Source organism: Sus scrofa, chromosome 13 (assembly GCF_000003025.6).
Source record: "Sus scrofa isolate TJ Tabasco breed Duroc chromosome 13, Sscrofa11.1, whole genome shotgun sequence".
NCBI lineage: Eukaryota > Metazoa > Chordata > Mammalia > Artiodactyla > Suidae > Sus > Sus scrofa.
In genome coordinates this window covers 157,261,200-157,280,645 of record NC_010455.5, presented here as the reverse complement: position 1 = coordinate 157,280,645, position 19,446 = coordinate 157,261,200, and the positions used below count along the sequence as shown (strand labels likewise).

At 40.5% G+C, this 19,446-nt stretch overlaps 1 protein-coding gene across 2 annotated transcripts; it reads left to right on the top strand.

Annotated features, from left to right (window-relative positions):
• On the top strand, window positions 7,527-19,227 carry NFKBIZ (NFKB inhibitor zeta). 2 transcript variants are annotated; one of them, NM_001315599.1, is given in 12 exon segments: window positions 8,083-8,374; window positions 10,524-10,663; window positions 11,181-11,211; window positions 11,334-11,437; window positions 11,535-12,322; window positions 13,285-13,390; window positions 13,822-13,968; window positions 14,161-14,224; window positions 14,518-14,687; window positions 15,585-15,695; window positions 15,825-15,992; window positions 17,815-18,105. In NM_001315599.1, coding segments are annotated over 12 exon segments (2,175 nt in total). In that variant the 3' UTR covers window positions 17,869-18,105.

The window sequence follows — 19,446 nt, the reverse complement described above, 5'->3', positions numbered from 1 at the left end:
TTCTACTTTCTTCACCATTCTGTTTCAGGCAGTTTAGATTTTAGTAACTTTTCAAGCAGGCGAGAATTGACAACATTACCACATGCAGTATATATAACAGTGGTTTCTTCCATATGTGTGGAAATTATATATCTAAATTGTCCACAAGGCAGAGAAAGCCTAAGCAACCACAGAACTTGTAATTCTCTGCCTTTTAGACAAAGCTCACCTTCATCATTTCTATGTGTGTTTGTTATTATAAATAGAAACCAGAACAATATAAGGGTGAATTTTAGGGTAGTGCACTTGGTTCATGTGGATGTTTTGTGTGAGTTTTGATCATTACTTATTAGAGGCTCTAGTACACTGAATGTTACTCCATCATATCTATAATTTTGCATGACTCAGATACACATTTGTAGTATGTGAATATTTCCTCAAATCCAATGGAAAAATTTCATGTCTTTGGAAATGAAATGTTAAAGGGGAAGACAAATTTTTTTGCTTTCCACTTCATATCCTGGGATTTCAATACCTTGCTGGACTGGAAGGTATTTTGGGGTGCTATAGCAATGCTGTGATTCAGCCTCTGTTTTCAGGGCATATAATTAGCTCTGTGACCTGACTTCGAACAATGAGCCTCTTCTGCCCACTCCTCAGAGAACAGTCCTCGATACCTACTTCAAATCAGTGAAGAAGTCACTTTACATAGTGGACATTATATGTGCTCAGAAAATATTTGTGGAACAAAGTGGTGCATGGCAACTCTTTATAGATACTTTAGACAATAGAAACCGCCGGAGAGATGTCTCCAGGGACACTCCAGCATTAATTTTGTCTTGACACAATCAGTCCATAATATGCAAAGTTGTACATACCATACATACAGTACTTGGAGGCGTTTCAAGTTCATTGTGTCAGCACAGAGGAGTGTTCCAAGATTTGCAAATCTTTTGCTAAATCATCTGTATAATGATTAGGTTACTAGACAGGTATATCTACCTGCTTTGAGAAATTTCCTCAACAGAAATCTAAGGGCACACTGTGCTTTGATATCAATATTAATAATTTGCTACAAACAGGTCCTAGAAACTATTTGCAGAGATAAATTTTCTCATCTTTCCAGGAAAAACCCACAAAATAATGTCTTATACCATTTGTACGGAAGCAGTTTATGACTCTTACCGACTACAGCTGTCTGTGCTGTATCCTGGGAGGTCAGATGTTGTAGGTGTTCTGTTGGGAAATATATGAGTCTCAGTAGATCTGAATCTGTGTATCTCATTAATAGTAATATTTGACTATATGACCAGAATGTTCATACTTCTGGATATAAGCTCCACGAAGACAGGAATTTTTGTCTGATACACTACTGTGCCCCAGTGCCTAGAAAAGTACCTGCTATTTAGAAGGCACTATCATATTGAAGAGTAAATGAGATTTAAAAATACATGGTCTAATTTATTCCTCTGTGTTTAAAAAAACTATTAGAATACCCAGAAGTGTAAATGTTTCTTGAGATGTTAAAAAGTGTTTTATATTGCTATGGAGATAATAAATTATTTTTCAAAGAAAGCATCCAAAAAACCAATATATTACATCATATGATGTCTGTTTTGAAAGCTCCTGAAAGTATTTTGCATTCTTTACAAAGTTGATCTGAATCAATGAATTCTGGGAAAAGACAACTGGGATTTTTATATTTATAAAATATATGAAAATAGTTTTATAGTAATCTCAGTAAACTGCTGAGAATGAAGAGATTCTAATTCAATGGGCCAAAGGGTCTATTTTGATTTCTGTGTTGTACATAAAGTAGTTTTGGAAGCAGTTACATTTGTTTCTATAGCCAACTAAATGTGTACTAAGTAATGGGAAGTTAGTTGGCTACTTACAAGGGATACACATTCTGGTAATTTATAGTGGAATAGAGGAGACAGACTCACCCACATGGATAACTGCATCACAGTTTATGACTTGTGATGGAAGTCTGTGTGGGGACACATAATAGGGGACTTATGCCAGACTGGGGATGAGAGCGATGGTGGGGAGGAGGGGGGTCAAGGAAGGCTCCAGGGATGTTAGATAATTAATCTGAGTCTTGGGGAAGATGAGCATGAGATGGTGGGGTGAGGAAGGGTAGAACATTCTGTGCAGAGGAAACAACAGAAGTGAGGTCTCAGATCTGTGTAAAACTATAGTCAGTTTGGTTTTATGGCAGGTAATGAGGAAAATGAGGTTTCTGAGGAAGGCAGGCTTGGATACTTGCCATACTAAGAAGATTGAACTTTATGTTAAAGATGATAGGGACCTATTCAAAAGATCCTTGAGTAGAGGAATTCTTAGATCTAGTTGAGTATATAGCATGTCTAGTTGAGTATATAGATTTTAGGTGAGCAAGTCTGGATGGGCAATCCTTGGGCTCAGGTGAGAGATGAAGGCTTGTCTTCAGCAGTTTTAATAGAGATGGAGAAGAGAAGAAGGCTCTAGAGACAGGTGTTCAACAATTATTGGTCCAATATGGAACTATAAGTTTGAATAATATATTGCCTGTATTCTACCAATAAAAAATCTCTACTTAGTAATATATTTTACAAACTAGTTTTAAAACTGTAAAAAGTATTTAGTGAGAAGATTAGTATTGTTTTACATTTTTGCACATCTCTTTAGATCTATTTTTATAGAAAACAGAGTCTCATATCTGTTTCTGCATTTAATTTGGTACAGTGTGTTGCTTTTGTTGAAGTATATGAAGAAAAATCTGTCCTCTTTCAAATATGTAGTTGGAAGGAAGAAATGTTTTAATAAGCATTTCAGATTATTGTGGATATTTAAAAAATATTATACCAAATAGAAGTGGTAAGTTCTTAAAGTGGAATTTGAAACCATATCAGTGAATCTTTTGTACTCTGAAACATTAATATGTATTGATAGCTCTTGCACCTTGAATGGATCTTTTATCCATGGGTGATTTGTGTAAGGTCTTGCATTGTTCATTTGGAAAATGTTAGTTGAGTTATGCAAATTTTCTAAATGTAGCCACCTATCACTGTATAATGTAGAAAAAATCACATTTATTAATAATGTATCACAACTGACTTCATCAAAAATGTCTTCAAATATTGGGAAGCTCTGAAACTCAGGGTGTCAGATAGAAGTTTCCCCAATTCTAATTTCCACTTGAAGGCTTGAATTTTATCTTTGGGAACAAATACTGTCAGTTGTTTCTTGACATAACAGGCTTACTTTGTTCCCTAGATATATATATAAATAAACCCCCAAGTTTAAATTACCAGTTTGTCAGTCAAGTAAAATTTAGTGACTAGTTCAGCTCACAACTCAAACAGTATTTGATTAGAACAAATGACAATGTCATATCATATCATTCAATCTAATAGACCAAATGCCCTTCCAGACAGTCATCATAGAATATTAAAGATATGTGTATTTCAAGGGTCAATATTTTTTTTCTTTTTTCTTTTTCTTTTTAGGGCTGCACCCGGGTCATATGGAGTTTCCCAGGCTAGGGGTCAAATCAGAGCTGTTGCTGCCAGCCTACGCCAGAGCCATAGCAATGTCAGATCCGAGCTGCATCTGCGACCTACACCACAGATCACGGAAATGCCAGATCCTTAACCTACTGAGCGAGGCAAGGGATCGAACTCTCGATCTTTGTTCCTAGTCATATTTGTTTCCGCTGTACCACTGTAGGAACTCCTCAAGGGTCAAGTTTTAATAAAGTTAATAATTGTTTCTGTTTCATCTATGACTTTTCTTCTGTGAAACTAGCTTCTCTTTTTTTCTTTTTCCTTTTTCTGCAAATGGCTAGTGGTGAAGAATATAATGGTAACTAGTTCATTTTGTTGCCATTGTCTTGCTTTGTTGCAAGGCATAGGCAGTTTTACCCAACATAGCTTTTGTACCAAATGGCAAATGGTTCAAATGGCAACATAACTGTTCTAGGATAAAAGAGAAATTCAGAAAAATTTATTGTATAATTCAAATGATTTGGCAGTCCTTATATTTGTTGTCAAGCATTCATATAAAAGATCTTTGATGATTAGCTGGTGCTGATTCCTGATGAAAATAACCAAAATATCAAGTCCAGATAGTCTGTGGATCTGTCCATTTCAAAGACAAACATGCAGTTATGCAGAAAAGGTCAGTTTTAATGTTTGTAGTTGAATCTTTAATTTGATGAGTTACTATAACATTGGAAAGTGCCATGGTTTCTTTTGGTGACTTTTTATCTAGAAGGATTCAGCAAGAGAAGCTCTAGCAGGCTTTATTGTTCTCTTTGGCTTTTTCTCCTAAAGTTTGAAAAGCTGCACAAAATAAATTTTGGCTTCTCATAAGCTCATTGCATCTACATTAAAAAAGTCAGTTCCATCAGTTCCTTTTTTTTGTGGCCTCGTCTGTGGCATGTGGAAGTTCCTGGGTCATGGATGGAATTGCTGCAGTGACAATGCTGGATCCTTAACACACTGAGCAATGTGGGAACACCGCAGTTCCTTTTTTATATTTTTATTTTTTGGCTACCCCTCGGGCATACGGAGTTCCCAGGCCAGGAATCAGATCCAAGCTGCAGTTTTGACCTCAGCACAGATCTTTTAACCCTCTGCTCCAGACTGGGTATTGAACCCATGACCTGATACTGCAGAGACACTGCCAATACCTTTGTGCCACATAGGAACTATGCAGTTCCTTTTTTAAAACTCTGAATGATTGGTCTCAAAATGGTATTACAACCTAACTGGCACCATGATATTATGCAGAAATGTTCTATTGTATGACATGCCATAAGGTAAATTATTAACATCTAGAAAGCCAAGTGAATGATAGCATTGTCATATTTTCAGTTTTTAATTACAGTTCCTTCCAATTGCTTTGGAAGAGATTTCTTCTTTCCATGAGTCAAGTAACTGTCTGACATGTCATTTTCATCTTTTTCTGTATTTTTAGATATAGACACTACATCTGAGCCTTGAGGAAATAAGTTTTCTGATTTCCCTTTTTAAAGCAAAAGATCAGGCTCCAGACTCAGATAAGGATTTTAATCTCTTCTCTACCTATGATGAACAGTGTAAATTGGGCAAATTCTTAAGAGCTCAGTTTTCATGTACTGTCTCTGTGGGTCACGAATTTGACAGTGGCTTTGGAGAGGGGGTTTCTAACTCAGGGTTACTCCTATGACTGCCTTTAAGATGCTGGTCAGTGCCACAGTCATCTGAAAGCCAGACATGGAGCTGGAGGATCAGCTTTCAGAACAGCTCACTCATGTGGCTGGAAAGTTGGTGCAGGCTGTTGGCCTCAGTGGACTTTTCCAGAGAGTCCTCATAACACTGTTGGTTGTCTCCACAGGGTGAATGATCTACCATATTTGATTAAAGCAGTGACAGTGTCATATCACTCAGCCTAATACGCTAAACTGGGTTTTTATTTCAGCACTTTAAATGAGAAAAGTGTATTTAAATTTCATAGTGATATTAGCAAACAACCATTCTTGACTTCTGCTGGGGTTGGTGGTCTTTTTAAACAGTGTGATTGCTTTGACATTTCATAGAAACCTTTGAATGTTTATTTTGAAACATCCTGACAATATTAATCTATATTAAGTTCTCCAGAGGCCATGATCTTGAAGTTTGAATTTTTATATACCAAGTGAAACAGGAAATAATTTTAGGGAGAGAATTAATTTTGTAAAAAAAAAATTGGCCATGAGTTTATTTGGATGGCAATTTAAGGTCTTCATTATACGTAAAATATATTAGTGGGGAGGAAAAAAATTCAAATAGATTTTATTGAGAAAGCCTAATATCTCATTTGGAACTTTTTTTTTTTTTTTTTTTTTTTTTGGTCTTTTTAGGGCCACACCTGAGGCATCTGAAAGTTCCCAGGCTAAGGGTCAAATCAGAGCTGTAGCTGCTGGCCTATGCCACAGCCATAGCAATGTGAGATCTGAGCTGCGTCTGGCACCTATACTACAGCTCAGGGCAATCCTTAACCCACTGAGTGAGGCCAGGGATGGAAGCTGCGTCCTCATGGATACTAGTCAGATTCGTTTCCACTGAGCCATGATAGGAACTCCCCTTTTTATTAAAAAAAAAAAAATGACCAAATCCCAAAAAATGGCAGGCGGGAAAGGCAGCATGAAGTTCCTATGGCAATACCACGCTTGTAGGAAACAAGGAAATGTTTCCTTTGGAATCCCACAGGGGTGTTATACCACCTATTAATACTGAGTAACAATTCAAACTCACTGCCTCCCTCTTCTCTTCCTCCCTGCTTTTTTCTCCTGGGACCCTAACAATCTACTTGCACTAATTTCCCTGTGATCTGAAGCTGGCATCACTATTCACATGGTCATCCTGCCTCAAACCATAGCATAAGTGGGTACCCCTTCATTGGTGCCCACCTCCAACCAGGTCAGACTTGTGCATTCTGCCCTAGCAATGCTGCCCAGCCCTCTTTTCTTTCCATTTGCTTTCCTCTTTCCCACTGCCTCTGCCCCAGTGTCAGGGCAGTTCTCTTTTGGGATATTACAGTGGTTTCTGATGGCCTCTGGGCCCCTCAGTCTCACCTCTCTGAGCTGTTTCCAGATTGTTTTGCCTGTCTCAAATTCTTTCACATTCACTCAATGTTTATTAGAGACTCAGTCTCAGCCTGTCACTGGAGGTGCTCCACCCAAGGGCACCAAGTTACCTTTTTACCTTTAATGTTGTCAGTTTCCCTTTGACTATCCTAAAAGGGGCTGTAAGCTTTTATCTGACCCCTTTGCTTAATTCTTTGCTAATACTGTTCCCTCCTCCTATAAATGTTTTGGGCTGAAACCCCACCCCTCTTTTTGGGTGGCATCTTATCTCCAATGACACCTTCTTTGCAAAGATTTTCCTCATGACTTCATCTTTCCCTCTCCCAGAGGTTGTCTTTCTTTTTAGGACACTCGCTGAACTTTGAATCACTCATGATATTTAATCATACTCAGTTTCTTTTAATATAGCATGTATGTATTTATTCTCAGAGGATTAAAATATACTTGAAAGGGCAGATATAACTCATTTATCTTTTGTTCCTGCTAACTACTAGGCAAGTTTTTAACAAGTAACAGGGATTCAATTAAAAAAAAAAAAGTGTTAACTTCATTAAAATGTTTAAGGTAGGAAAGAGCAAAATTCCTGTGTTTATCCAACACAAAGTCATGCAGAAATGAAGAAATTACATCTATATAAATACTGACACATACATGTATACTTATCATTTTGCTAAGGTGCTTCCCCCCCATATTGAAGGAGACAGGGATACAGGGCATCGCATTTTATTCCCGGCTGCACCAAAAAAGAAAAAAAAAATCATTGCCCAGACGTTAACTGAGTATAGAAAAATGACTTCAACATCTCTCTGGGACGTGGCCAAAAGGAACGTTGCCAAACGCTAAGTTGAGGGAAGACGGGCCTTTAAGAACCTTCCAGAGACACTTTGGCTGGGCTCGCAAGAAGCTTGGGGCAGGGCGGCAGGAGCGCTGCGTGGCGCGCACCTTCTAGCACTTCCTACTCCGTGGAACCAGGCCGACCTGTTCCCATCGTTGCCTCCCCGCCTCCGCGCCGCCCTCCGCGGATGAGGCCCGTGCTGCGCGCCCCCTTTCTGGGCGCCTAGGCCAGGCGGGCCGGGGCATCTCGCGGCGGCGGGCGGCTGGGGCGGGGCTCGGTGGTCCGGGGTCTGGGTTTCCAGGTGAAGGGCAAGAAAACAGCCCTTCGGTCTGGGCGGAGCCTGGCGGGCGGGGTGAGGGCGGAGGACACATTGCTTCATCCTGTACATTTTACTGGAAACAGGGCGCATCCGGAGGAGGGGCCGGGAGGCGGCCGGGACGCTGCCAATGGCCCGATCGCGGACGGGGGAGGCTGGCGACGCGACGGCCCCTTCTCCCCGCCCCTGGCCGCGAAGGCCGGTTAAATAGTCGAGCAGCCCGGGGCCGCGCCCGTACCCGCGTCGGTCTCCGAGCTCTTCACGGCCACAGCCACAGCCACAGCCAGAGCCGGGAGGTAGCCGCGCTCAGCGAGCCGGTGGCACAGGTGTCTGGGGTCCCCGAGCGCCGAGCCCGGGAGCATGATCGTGGACAAGCTGCTGGACGACAGCCGCGGCGGAGAAGGGCTGCTGGACGCGGCCGGCGACTGCGGTCTCATGACCAGCCCGCTCAACCTGGCCTACTTCTACAGCGCGTCGCCGCCCGCCGCCGCCGCCCCCGGCGCCTGCGACGCGAGCTGCTCGTCGTCTGGGCCCTCGGCGCCCGGCTCACCTGGCTCCGACTCCTCCGACTTCTCCTCTGCCTCATCGGTGTCCTCCTGCGGGGCGGTGGAGTCCCGGCCGAGAGGCGGCGCGCGTGCTGAGCGGCTGCAAGGTACCCACCGGCCCGGGTAGGGGAGGCCCCTGGATGCCAGCCTGCGCGCGGCCCACCGGCAGGGAGGGGAGTCTGAGCCGCCCAGATGCAAGTACCAAGGCCAGATGTTGGGTGGCCTCTGCGTCTACCTTAGCGGCTTTCAAAATCACGCTAGCCGCCATTATTAGGCGACTACTGGATGCCTTGCCCTGCGTTGGGTGTTTCATGCCGTTCGATGTCGTTTGACCGTCTGTGAAATCTGGGCGCCGTCCAGCTGACCCGGTAGCTTGAAACCTACAGCTCTAACTTGGGGAGGGGATGACGTTAGATTTTCTCGTTTTTTCTTAAAAACAAAACAAAACCAAAAGCACCTTTATTAAGCTCTAATTCACATTCTGTGGTGAGGTTTTGGATCTGATGCAGTTGTAACTTTTTCTTCTGACTGTTTTGGTGAAAGGCTGTAGCTGGTGATAAGGGTTTGAGCACAGTATCGAAGGTCGTGATTTATTTCTTCCGAAGTACGTATTTGTGGGATTTTTAAATAAAGGAACTTTATAAAAAAAAAAGAAACCAATATTATCAAGATATGAGATGAAACTGGCCGAAATCCAATTTATACCTTGAGTTTGTGATTTTTCTGAAGTCTGCCCAGAATTTCTGCACTCTTGTTTTGTGTGCCTTTGAATGGTTTAGCTGTATCTGGCAAAGAAAGGCGTAGTGTTTTCTTTCTTGGGCTGAGAATTGTTAGTTTCTTTTTCTTAATGAACCTAGTTGTATAATTTGGGGGAAAACAGAATGCCACTGTAGATAAACCAAAGAACTTCTAGATAATCTCAAATGTTGGAAAATTTAATCAGCATGATTTTAAAGAACATTTTCTGTCAGGTGTTCCCCACTGCCAGCCACTCCTGTTTTGGTTGTGTTTTGTTTTAAAATGAGATTTTTCATTTTAAAGTTTAAAAAGTGATTTAAGCTGTTCCGTTGCATAACATGCCCCCTCTATGTTAAGTGTGTAGCAAATGCAAAAATTGTACATTTAGAACCTTTTTTCCCTTCACATTTGGCCTTTATCTGGCTGAAACTAACTTACTAGTTCTTTGGTTCACCGTAGGGGATTTCTGAAACTGAATATTTCTCCCCGTGACGTTGAATTACTAACTGTTGTCATTCCTGGGAAATGCTGTGTTTGAGTCTGGCAAGATAGACCTAAACTTAAACATAAAACTAACTAGTTGTTTAATTGGCCCTATCCAGGAGTTGTTTCTTTCATAGATGTAATGATATGTATGTGTTCAAATTACGCCTTGTTTTTGTTCCCATCTTATTTTTTTTCTACTCTTAACAGAGCTGCTGAATTATTCATTTCCTGACTCTTTGTGTGTTTACTTGGTGTTCAGCTCATCTCTAGAGGTTGTGACATAGTAGTGGTCAGAGTGGAATGCTGTACTCACAGACCTACATTTACAGTGTATTTTCAGGCTTAAATATGAAATGAGATGATTTCCTTTTTACTTAGAAGGCCTGTGTGAGCAATTACAAAAACAGTCGGTGAGGGGAAATCCTGTGTGTGATGTGGAAATGTGTTTAAGCTCAGTGAATTTAAGCAGCTTTCTTGGCATAGCTGAACTAAAGGAAATAAGAAACTGAGACATTGTTAATTGTTAGGTTTTGTACATTGAGATCTTCCGAAGAGGTTTGTTTTGTGCCTTTTTAGGAGAGTGGAATTGATAAACTTAAAAATTTTTGTGTGGACTAAAGCCTTTGGCTTGAAAAGCTCAAAATTCATCATTTATTTCTTGCTCGCCAAGGTTTTTCAAAAGTCTAGAATAATTATAGATTATGAGAGTTAGGATGGCAAAATTGGTGATTCTGTTTCATGGGTGGGTAGGGCTGAGAGACAGAGAGAGGCTCAATTTGGGTTTATCTCTTGGCTCTTGGGACCCTTGAAACGTCGTTTTTATGAGCTTTAATTCCTTAGGGTGCCTGGTGGGAAATGGTATTTGGCTGGGGACTGATGTGCAAAGTCATTGACCAGAGCAAGTTGGAGAGACTTTGCGGTCTCTTGTTTGGGGACTTAATTAATTATATTGGACAGCTATGCTTTTAATGTTAATAATATTCATGTTATGAAGAGACTTAATTTAAATATGTTTTGTTTTCTATTGAACAGCTGAGCCCCATATGGGGGTTGGAAGGCAGCAGAGAGGACCCTTTCAAGGTGTTCGTGTGAAGAACTCAGTGAAGGAACTCCTGCTGCACATCCGAAGTCATAAACAAAAGGCTTCCGGACAAACCATTGATGATTTTAAGGTGGCACCTGATTTTTTTGCTTTGGGTTGGGGAACAGGGAGACTAGTTGTCAGGGTATTACTCTCTGCTAGCCTAAGTTCAGTAAGTCTTTTGTAGACCACAAAGTCCAAAGGACAGAGAGCTTGTTTGTCCTGCTGTCTGCTGTATTCCTGCCACTTAGCCCAGGGCTAGGCATTGGCAAGTGTGCAAGAGAAATTTAATGAATAAGTAAACGAAGGCAAGCAAGGCACAAGGAAATTAATGGGGTTCAATTAAAATGGAACATTTTGGCTAGAAAGGGAAAATTCAAGTGGCCTTATTAATTATTATCCTGACCTGAATTGAATTAATGTGAAAGTGAAAATGGGGGAAGTTGCAAGATAGGATGGAAATTAACATAGAAAATAAATATTGCTAGCATAGCTATATCAAAGGTTTATGGTGAGCTGTAAAGACTGCTAGAGATAAGTTTATTGATGTCTGTTAATCAGGAAACCATTTATTACACACTAAATTAGAAACTTTTTTTTCCTTATAGACACAAGGTGTGAACAGAGAGCAATTCACAGGTAAGAGTTACCTCTATTTATAATATTATGGGGTCTCTAGGGTAAAATAATGTAGTGTGATCATGGGTAAAAATTTGTAAAATAAAATCATCACAGATTCCGTATTCCTTTCTTGGGTATAGAATTGAAGAACACAGTATCGTATACTGGGAAAAGGAAAGGTCCTGATTCATTGTCCGATGGACCAGCTTGTAAAAGATCAGCGTTGTTACATACCCAATTTTTGGTATGTATCTTACAGTTTTCCTCCAGATGCCCTTCAGAAATGATTCCTGGGATAATTTTGGAAGGGAGTGTGCCACTTACTTTTTCTTCCTTTCCAGACACCACCTCAAACACCCACACCTGCAGAGAGCATGGAAGATGTCCATCACAATGAATCCAAACAGGACAGCAGTGCTGACCTGCTTCAGAACATCATCAACATTAAGAATGAATGCAGCCCGGTTTCCCTGAACACTGTCCAAGTTAGCTGGATGAGCCCTGTGGGGGTCCCTCAGGGCTCCCCCCACGAGCAGTGTCAGGACTTCCACGGAGGGCAGGTCTTCTCTCCACCTCAGAAATACCAGCCCTTCCAAGTCAGTGGCTCCCCACACATGATGGATCAGGCTTCCATGTACCAGTATTCTCCACAGAACCAGAATGTGCAGCCGCAGCCGCTGCCGCCGCCTCCACACTACACCCACAACTCAGCTCTGGAATACAGTCCTTATTCCAGAACTTCCCTGTCCCCCACCTATGAACCAAACATCTTTGACAGTCAGGAATCACAGTACTGCCTGAACCAAAGTTTTGCATCCCTTCTAAATGATCCCAGAGAATCTGAGAATACTGCTGTTCCCCCTCAGACTTCTCCCAGTGTTCAGCAACAAACTGATGCCCACGTGCAAAACTTCAACCTGATGTCACACCAGGCATGTGAGGCCCTGGTGCATGACGCAGGCCCTGCCCCTCTAAGCACCTCACGGCAGTTGCAGGATATTGTCGGAAATGAAATGAGCACCACACAGTTAGGGAAGTCATTTTTTCAGTGGCAAGTAGAGCAGGAAGAAAGCAAATTGGCAAATATCTCCCAAGACCAGTTTCTCTCAAAGGATGCAGATGGTGACACGTGAGTATCCCTTTATTCTCATTGACCTAATTTGGTAAGCTAAGCTTGTTGGACCTAGTGGATTTCTCTAGGGCATGCCAAGTTATATTAGTAAGTGCTTGGCTAGTCAAGGTGACCAGTGGAGGTAGAAAATGCTGTCCAGTGATAGCTCATATTTCATGTAAAACTTTTCCTTATTTTTTCTTTCTGGCTAAAAAAAAATTACCTGTTTTAAATGAGTAAAAGTCTGTGTGTTTTCTTTGAATATTTAGTTTTGAAGATCAGAGTAGATTGTGACTATAGAGCAAAATCAGTTAGATCATGGTTGGTCCATCATGATCAACTGTGAGTAGACTTACAGATTGTACGCTAACATGACCTGACATCTTTGTGGCCTTGGGCAAGTTTTTTAACCTCTTTCTGCCTCAGTTTTGGGATACTCCTTCCTAGTGTGTCTATGAACATTAAAAAGAATAGATTTGAGGAGTTCCCGTCGTGGCTCAGTGGTTAACGAATCTGATTAGGAACCGTGAGGTTGCAGGTTCGATCCCTGGCCTTGCTCAGTGGGTTAAGAATCTGGCATTGCCATGAGCTGTGGTGTGGGTCGCAGACGCGGCTCGGATCCCGCGTTGCTGTGGCTCTGGTGTAGGCCAGCAGCTAGCTCTGATTCGACCCCTAGCCTGGGAACCTCCATATGCCACAGGAACGGCCCAAGAAATGGCAAAAAGACAAAAAAAAAAAGTAGACTTGAGGCAATCAGTGTGATGCTCAACATACTTCTTTCTGGTAACCTAGCTCACCTTGCTGCCACTCAGGTGTATTACCAACCTAGCAGAACAGACAAATCCTGCTCTGTACCTTTTCATTTGTATGCACCAACATATCAAGAAAGAGGCTAAAGGAAGAAATTTTTTTTTTTTTTTAAAGAATGAACATAGTGAAATAAAAACTAATTCACCTCTTTTCCTTTCCTTTTTGCCTAGGTTCCTCCATATTGCCGTTGCCCAAGGGAGAAGGGCACTTTCCTATGTCCTTGCAAGAAAGATGAATGCGCTTCACATGCTGGATATTAAAGAGCATAATGGACAGGTGAGGCTCTTAACAGAGGGAGATGGCAAAGGTGTGGCAAAGGGAAGAAGATGACGGCCAGTCTCATACTTATGTGTGGGTCATTTTCAGAGTTCTAGTCTCATATTTATGTGTAGATTGCTTCAGACCAAGAGAGTTAGTTAATATTAACTTTGGGATGTTGACTTTGTCACCACCAACCTTGAAGTTATTAACGTTAACTTTGTGGTTATTTGACCAAAGACTAACTGGGTATAATAAAGCCACACCCCAAGCTCAGTTTAGTTTCCTTGTGTTGTTCCTTGCAGTATCTTATTGCTTATTGATAGGATTTATTTTCTCTATGTGGGTTTTTCCCTTCAGTCTTAGTTTAGGTTCATATTGCTTGTTATGATAATGTTACATGTTTTAAAGAATTTTTTTTGTTTGTTTTTTACTCTGAATGCCCTCAGAGTGCCTTTCAGGTGGCAGTGGCTGCCAATCAGCACCTCATTGTGCAGGATCTGGTGAACCTCGGGGCCCAGGTTAATACCACTGACTGCTGGGGAAGAACCCCTCTGCATGTTTGTGCAGAGAAGGGCCACTCCCAGGTGCTTCAGGTAAGAGACAGCGAGCCACACTCCCATTATCACAGGGCTCAAGGGCCAGGGCTTGGATATTAGAAGTTGAATGTAGATTGCCTGTTGCAATAATCTCTTTCAAGTAGACTCATTCCTTTCTTGGATTATTAAGAGATAAGTATTTGTGTCGCTTGTCTTTTGCTGATAGTGGCTTGTTTTTAAATTCTGCAGGCAATTCAGAAGGGAGCCGTGAGGAGCAATCAGTTCGTGGATCTTGAGGCAACTAACTATGATGGTGAGCAATTGATACATTATCTTGTGAAGAAACATTCAGAGAGAGGGGCCCATTAGTTCTAAGGGTATGAAGTTCAACACCAAGAGGGAAGGGAGGTAGTAAAAAAAGTGAGAATATCCTATAGGTAAAATTAGCACTAAGACTCAGTGGAAAGATTACTCACTTTGCCTTACTCGTTCTTGTGGCGCCCATATATAGGTCATGTGACAGGGCATCCTTTAGGTTTGTAATTATAGAACAACTAAAAGAATTGATGGGATGCTTGAGCACTGCTTTATTATACTTTTTTCTAGGCCTGACTCCTCTACACTGTGCAGTTATGGCACACAACGCTGTGGTGCATGAACTCCAGAGAAATCAACAGCCCCATTCACCTGAAGTTCAGGAGCTTTTACTGAAAAATAAGAGTCTAGTTGATACAATTAAGGGTTTGATTCAAATGGGAGCTGCAGTGGAAGCTAAGGTAAATTCACAGAGGAGTTTGGAAATGGGATGTGAGAGGGAAGTAGTTATAGCAGAAGACCTTGTTCTCAAGTATAGGTGAAAACTTTTCCCTCTTTGTTATTTAATTTTTCCCTCTTTTTAAATTCATGGAGTGAATAGTAATGTACAGTTAGTTAAGAGGTTTAGATTTTAAACGCTTTCTTGATTTGCTTTTAAATATAATCTTTTTGATAATATGGATTATTATGCAAAAGATTATTTAGCTGTGAAAGAAATTAGTTTTTATTTGGAAGGAAAAGAAAATGCTTGAAACTGATATTTTTATTTTGGCTTCCATTGTCATACACAGATAATAAAGTTAGTGGTTTTTGTAGGGGTTTCTTCATCATTGTGGAATCTGGACTTAAATCTTCTGTTTTTTAAACTGGAAAATATTTTATGATCTTTAAATTTGAAGTTTCTTTATTGAGTGTCCCCTATGTACGAGGCAGCAAGTTAGGGGCTGTGGGAGAAGATGCCTAAATTCATAAGCCTCTTGGGCCCTTGGGAAGTTACTAATACCAGTGGTGGAAGATATAGCTGATAAGTCTACAGAGCAGCCATCAAGCCTGGAAACAGAGGCAAATGCATAATACATGACTTCTTATGCTGTATCACTGCACATGATAAAACGGTATCCTCTGTTTCTACATTTTATGGCCACCCTGTGTACAAGGGTAGGTGTGATGAGAGGATGTAGGCAAATTAATAGGGAACCTAAGAGGAATGAGAGATTCCATGGAGCTTGGGGTGAAAGAAGGCTTTGTGGAGAAGGGAGCTCTGAAAGTGAGTCAGACACATGAGAGACTGGGTGAGAAGTATATCTAGGGCATGGTATCTGCATGTTCATTTTTTCCTCTTTCTTGCCTTTGACAAGGATCGTAAAAGTGGCCGCACAGCCCTGCATTTGGCAGCTGAAGAAGCAAATCTGGAACTCATTCGCCTCTTTTTGGAACTGCCCAGCTGCCTGTCTTTTGTGAATGCAAAGGTACTTTTAGAAAGATTTAAAAACTGCACAGGCATTGGAATGACCTTCTTTATACTCTCTTCAAGCTTTTGAGCTGCTTTTGTGAAAGTCTCCCTTCCTGATCACGTCATTTCATCTCTTTGTCTTCAGGCTTACAATGGAAACACCGCCCTCCATGTTGCTGCCAGCCTGCAGTATCGGGTGACACAGTTGGATGCAGTCCGCCTGTTGATGAGGAAGGGAGCAGACCCAAGTACTCGGAACCTGGAGAATGAGCAGCCAGTGCATTTGGTTCCTGATGGCCCTGTGGGAGAACAGGTGAGAGCCGCAGATGTGAGGAGAGATACTGTCAGGCACTGGTCTGGGCGTAAGGGGCCGAGGCCAGCGGGTGCCTTTCAGGTGGGCTCCATCAGTGCCTGGATCTCACAGTGGTCACTGTAGTCCTTTGGAGTTGATTGCTTTATTTCCAGAGGAAGAGTAAGAAATTTGAGGGTTTATCCAAATAGTCAAAAGTCAGGTAGTCTTTCCTTTTCCTCCATGACACATACTGGAGTTTGGGGTAAGTCAGAATGGGTTGAAGTTTGGAAACTGATGAAAGAGGAGATAGTAAGTCTCCTGCAAGGAAAGAGAATCTTAGTTTTTTGAGTAAGTGGTGAGCCTTCAACTATTGTGGGTGTTAAATGAGTCAGTATCTGTGTTCGGAATAATCCCAGGCACATAGTGAGTGCGCAATACGTATCAGCTGTTAACAATGATATCTATTAGTGATCCTAAATAAAAAATGGGAAGATTAATTATGTAATGTTGAACCTGGAAACATTTTATACTTTAAATAAAATTCTGCTCTACTCAAGATATATAGTTATATACGCTGGGGTTGAACAGTTCATGTGACTAAACATTTCTTGATGATAAGAATGGAATCTTTTAAGAACATAAAATATTTTTGATGAGACTCTTTCCCTGGAGGAAATGAGGGTGATTATGGCTGTGAGTCATTACATACTTTAATAATCACAAAATAAAATATATGGAATGCAAGTTAACCTTTCCTCTGATTTTCAGCCCTCATTATGACCATAGCGTTACAGTAACTCATTATCGGTAGAGCTCTTCTTAGCTTAAAATGAATCTCTTGATACTTTTGTAGAATGTTCCTATGTATTACGCCACCTGATAGTTATGAGAACTTTGCAGTGTAAAGGTTCAGCTGGGAAGATTGAGACTCAGAGTGGTTGCAGGGTTAGGAACCATTATTAAATAGTAAATGGCAGAGTCCCATGCCCAGTGTTCACTTCTGCTCCACTGTGTGTGGTGTGCTATCATAGAGCCATGTTCCCAGGGATTGTTGAGTGTGGAGAGCTGTTTAACTCCTACTAAATATTCTTTCTATTTTCATGTCTCTGCGCGCGCATGCGCGCTTGGGTGTGTGTGGGGGGGCGCGTTTCCTTTGTCTGTATTGTCAGACTGTGGTCACTGTGTCTCCTTCTTCTAGCAGCTGTCAGTTGCATCCAAATTCTTTCTTCAAATTTGTTGCTTCTAATCTGCTGTGGGCTGAGAGACAGATCATACAGTTTGTCAGACTGGGGTATAAAATCAATTACTAGACTCTGAATGAGCCTGGGGACTTTCCTGTGACCCATACAATATAGCACAGCTGTTTCAGTTCTTGGAGATCATGACGACTATCTTGACACAAAGGACACTGTAGATTTACTTGTGTGTATAAGGTGGGCTTAGGATTCTTGGTTGAGGCTGACTTTGAGGTGAGATATTATAATAACCATAATTACTGCCTTGTATTAAATGTTCTCACAAATAGCAGGACTAAAGATTAGGAAAAGAATATAGGTCTTAGTTAAATGGCTGGAGAGTTTCAACTTCAGATCATTTTTAATGGAGATGCTTTACTTTCTTATACTCAATGATCATTATAGGAGATCTGTAATAAACTTTAAAAGAATTGTATTTTTTGTTACCTAAAAATCTTGACTCATATTATTGCATATTTTCTTCATATACTTATTTATAGGTAGACAGGAATGGTGGTAGTGTGTGTAAGAAAGGAAAGAAACTCTGAAGATGTGATGCTTTGATTGTCAAAAAGAAACCTGACAAATCCTGTTGGTTTCCTTTCCAGATCCGACGTATCCTGAAGGGAAAGTCCATTCAGCAGAGAGCTCCACCGTATTAGCTCCATTGACTTGGAGCTGGCAATACTCACTGTCAGTTAGGCAGTCCTAATGTATCTGTACATAGACCATTTGCTCTGTATTGGCAAATGTAAGTTGTTTCTATGAAACAAACATATTTAGTTCACTATTATATAGTGGGTTATGTTAAAAGAAAAGGAGAAAAATATCTAATTCCTCTTGGCAGATTTTAATATTTCATACCCAGGTATCTGGGATCTAGACATCTGAATTTAATCTGAATGTTAAATTGACTTCAATTAACAGTAGATTTTGGGTAGGAAAAGGTTTGATTTGTGGCATAAGGCATTGCTCTTGTAGCTATTGCCAGTTTAAAAGGAGGTGAATTATAAACTTTTTTTAAAAAGAAAAATGAAAGAATTTGAGAGAAAGTAAAACTAGATGTAGTATTGAGGCTTTGTTTGGACAGGTGGTACCTGATAGTTATTGGGTGTTGGAAAGTCTGTAGTCATTGGGTTGGGTGAAAGGTACCATAATCTTTGCAAATTGTATATAATTGTTATTTTTGTCTTTTAAAATATTTGTACATATATGGTCATTGACATGGCCACATTCGAAGTGTGTAAATCAATAAAATAGAAAAGAACAAGTGGATTTTCACTATTTTAAAGTGTTATATGCATTAGAGGGGCTGCGTAATCATCCAGCTACCATCGCTGTCAACAAAACAGATGGAGGGAGAGTTGTTCCCGTTGTGGCTGGCAGAGCTCTGTTTAAATTGTAAATATGCTTTTTCTCATGCTTTGAGACAAGACGCATTATTTGTAGGGAATCACATGCTGTTAAAGAAAACACCTCTTTATGACTCACTTTCTAGAATTTATGATTTAACTTGCTGTGTTGGAATTTTTGCTTTACCTTTATAGGAACAACAAAAAGTTAATACGGAAACATGCTTTGCTGGTTTTCTGTTGTCAAGTAATGATAATGCACCATGATGTTTTATATTACCATTCAGAAAAAAATGCCTTATTTTTTGTTAACTTTATTTCTGTTAATAATATTTTGCTTGCCTCTGGCATGTCCCAAGGAATGTATTTGGTTTTGATTACACATTAATTCTTTGTAATAAATTTGATTCATGGAAAAGCTTTCTATTTTTTTTAAATGTCTCATAAGCAGTTGATTGACTAATCATCTTTGTAGCTAAGCCCTTAAATCCTTTAACAAAAGATAACCTTTGGATTGATCACATTGTTTGACCTAGTATGTCTTGTGGACAAAAGTTATAGTTATTTGGTATCTGAAAGTATGTTTGTGATGTGAATCTGTCCATTGACACTCATGGAAAAACTCACGAATCGTTTTAAATAAACATTAATTCAATGATGCTATTCTTCTTAAGGATGTGCATTTTCTTTTCCTAGTCCCTTATTTATATTTCCCAAGGTTGAAAAGCCCTATTAGTTACTAATTTAAAACCTTGCAATTAGCCATTATTTATTTATTAGGGATTCTTTTGAGAACATATTTCCTGAAGTTATGTAAGACCTACCATCAAAAAACTCGTTTGCCAAGTTCATTAGAGATTTATTAGATTCTGAAAATATGGAAGTTTA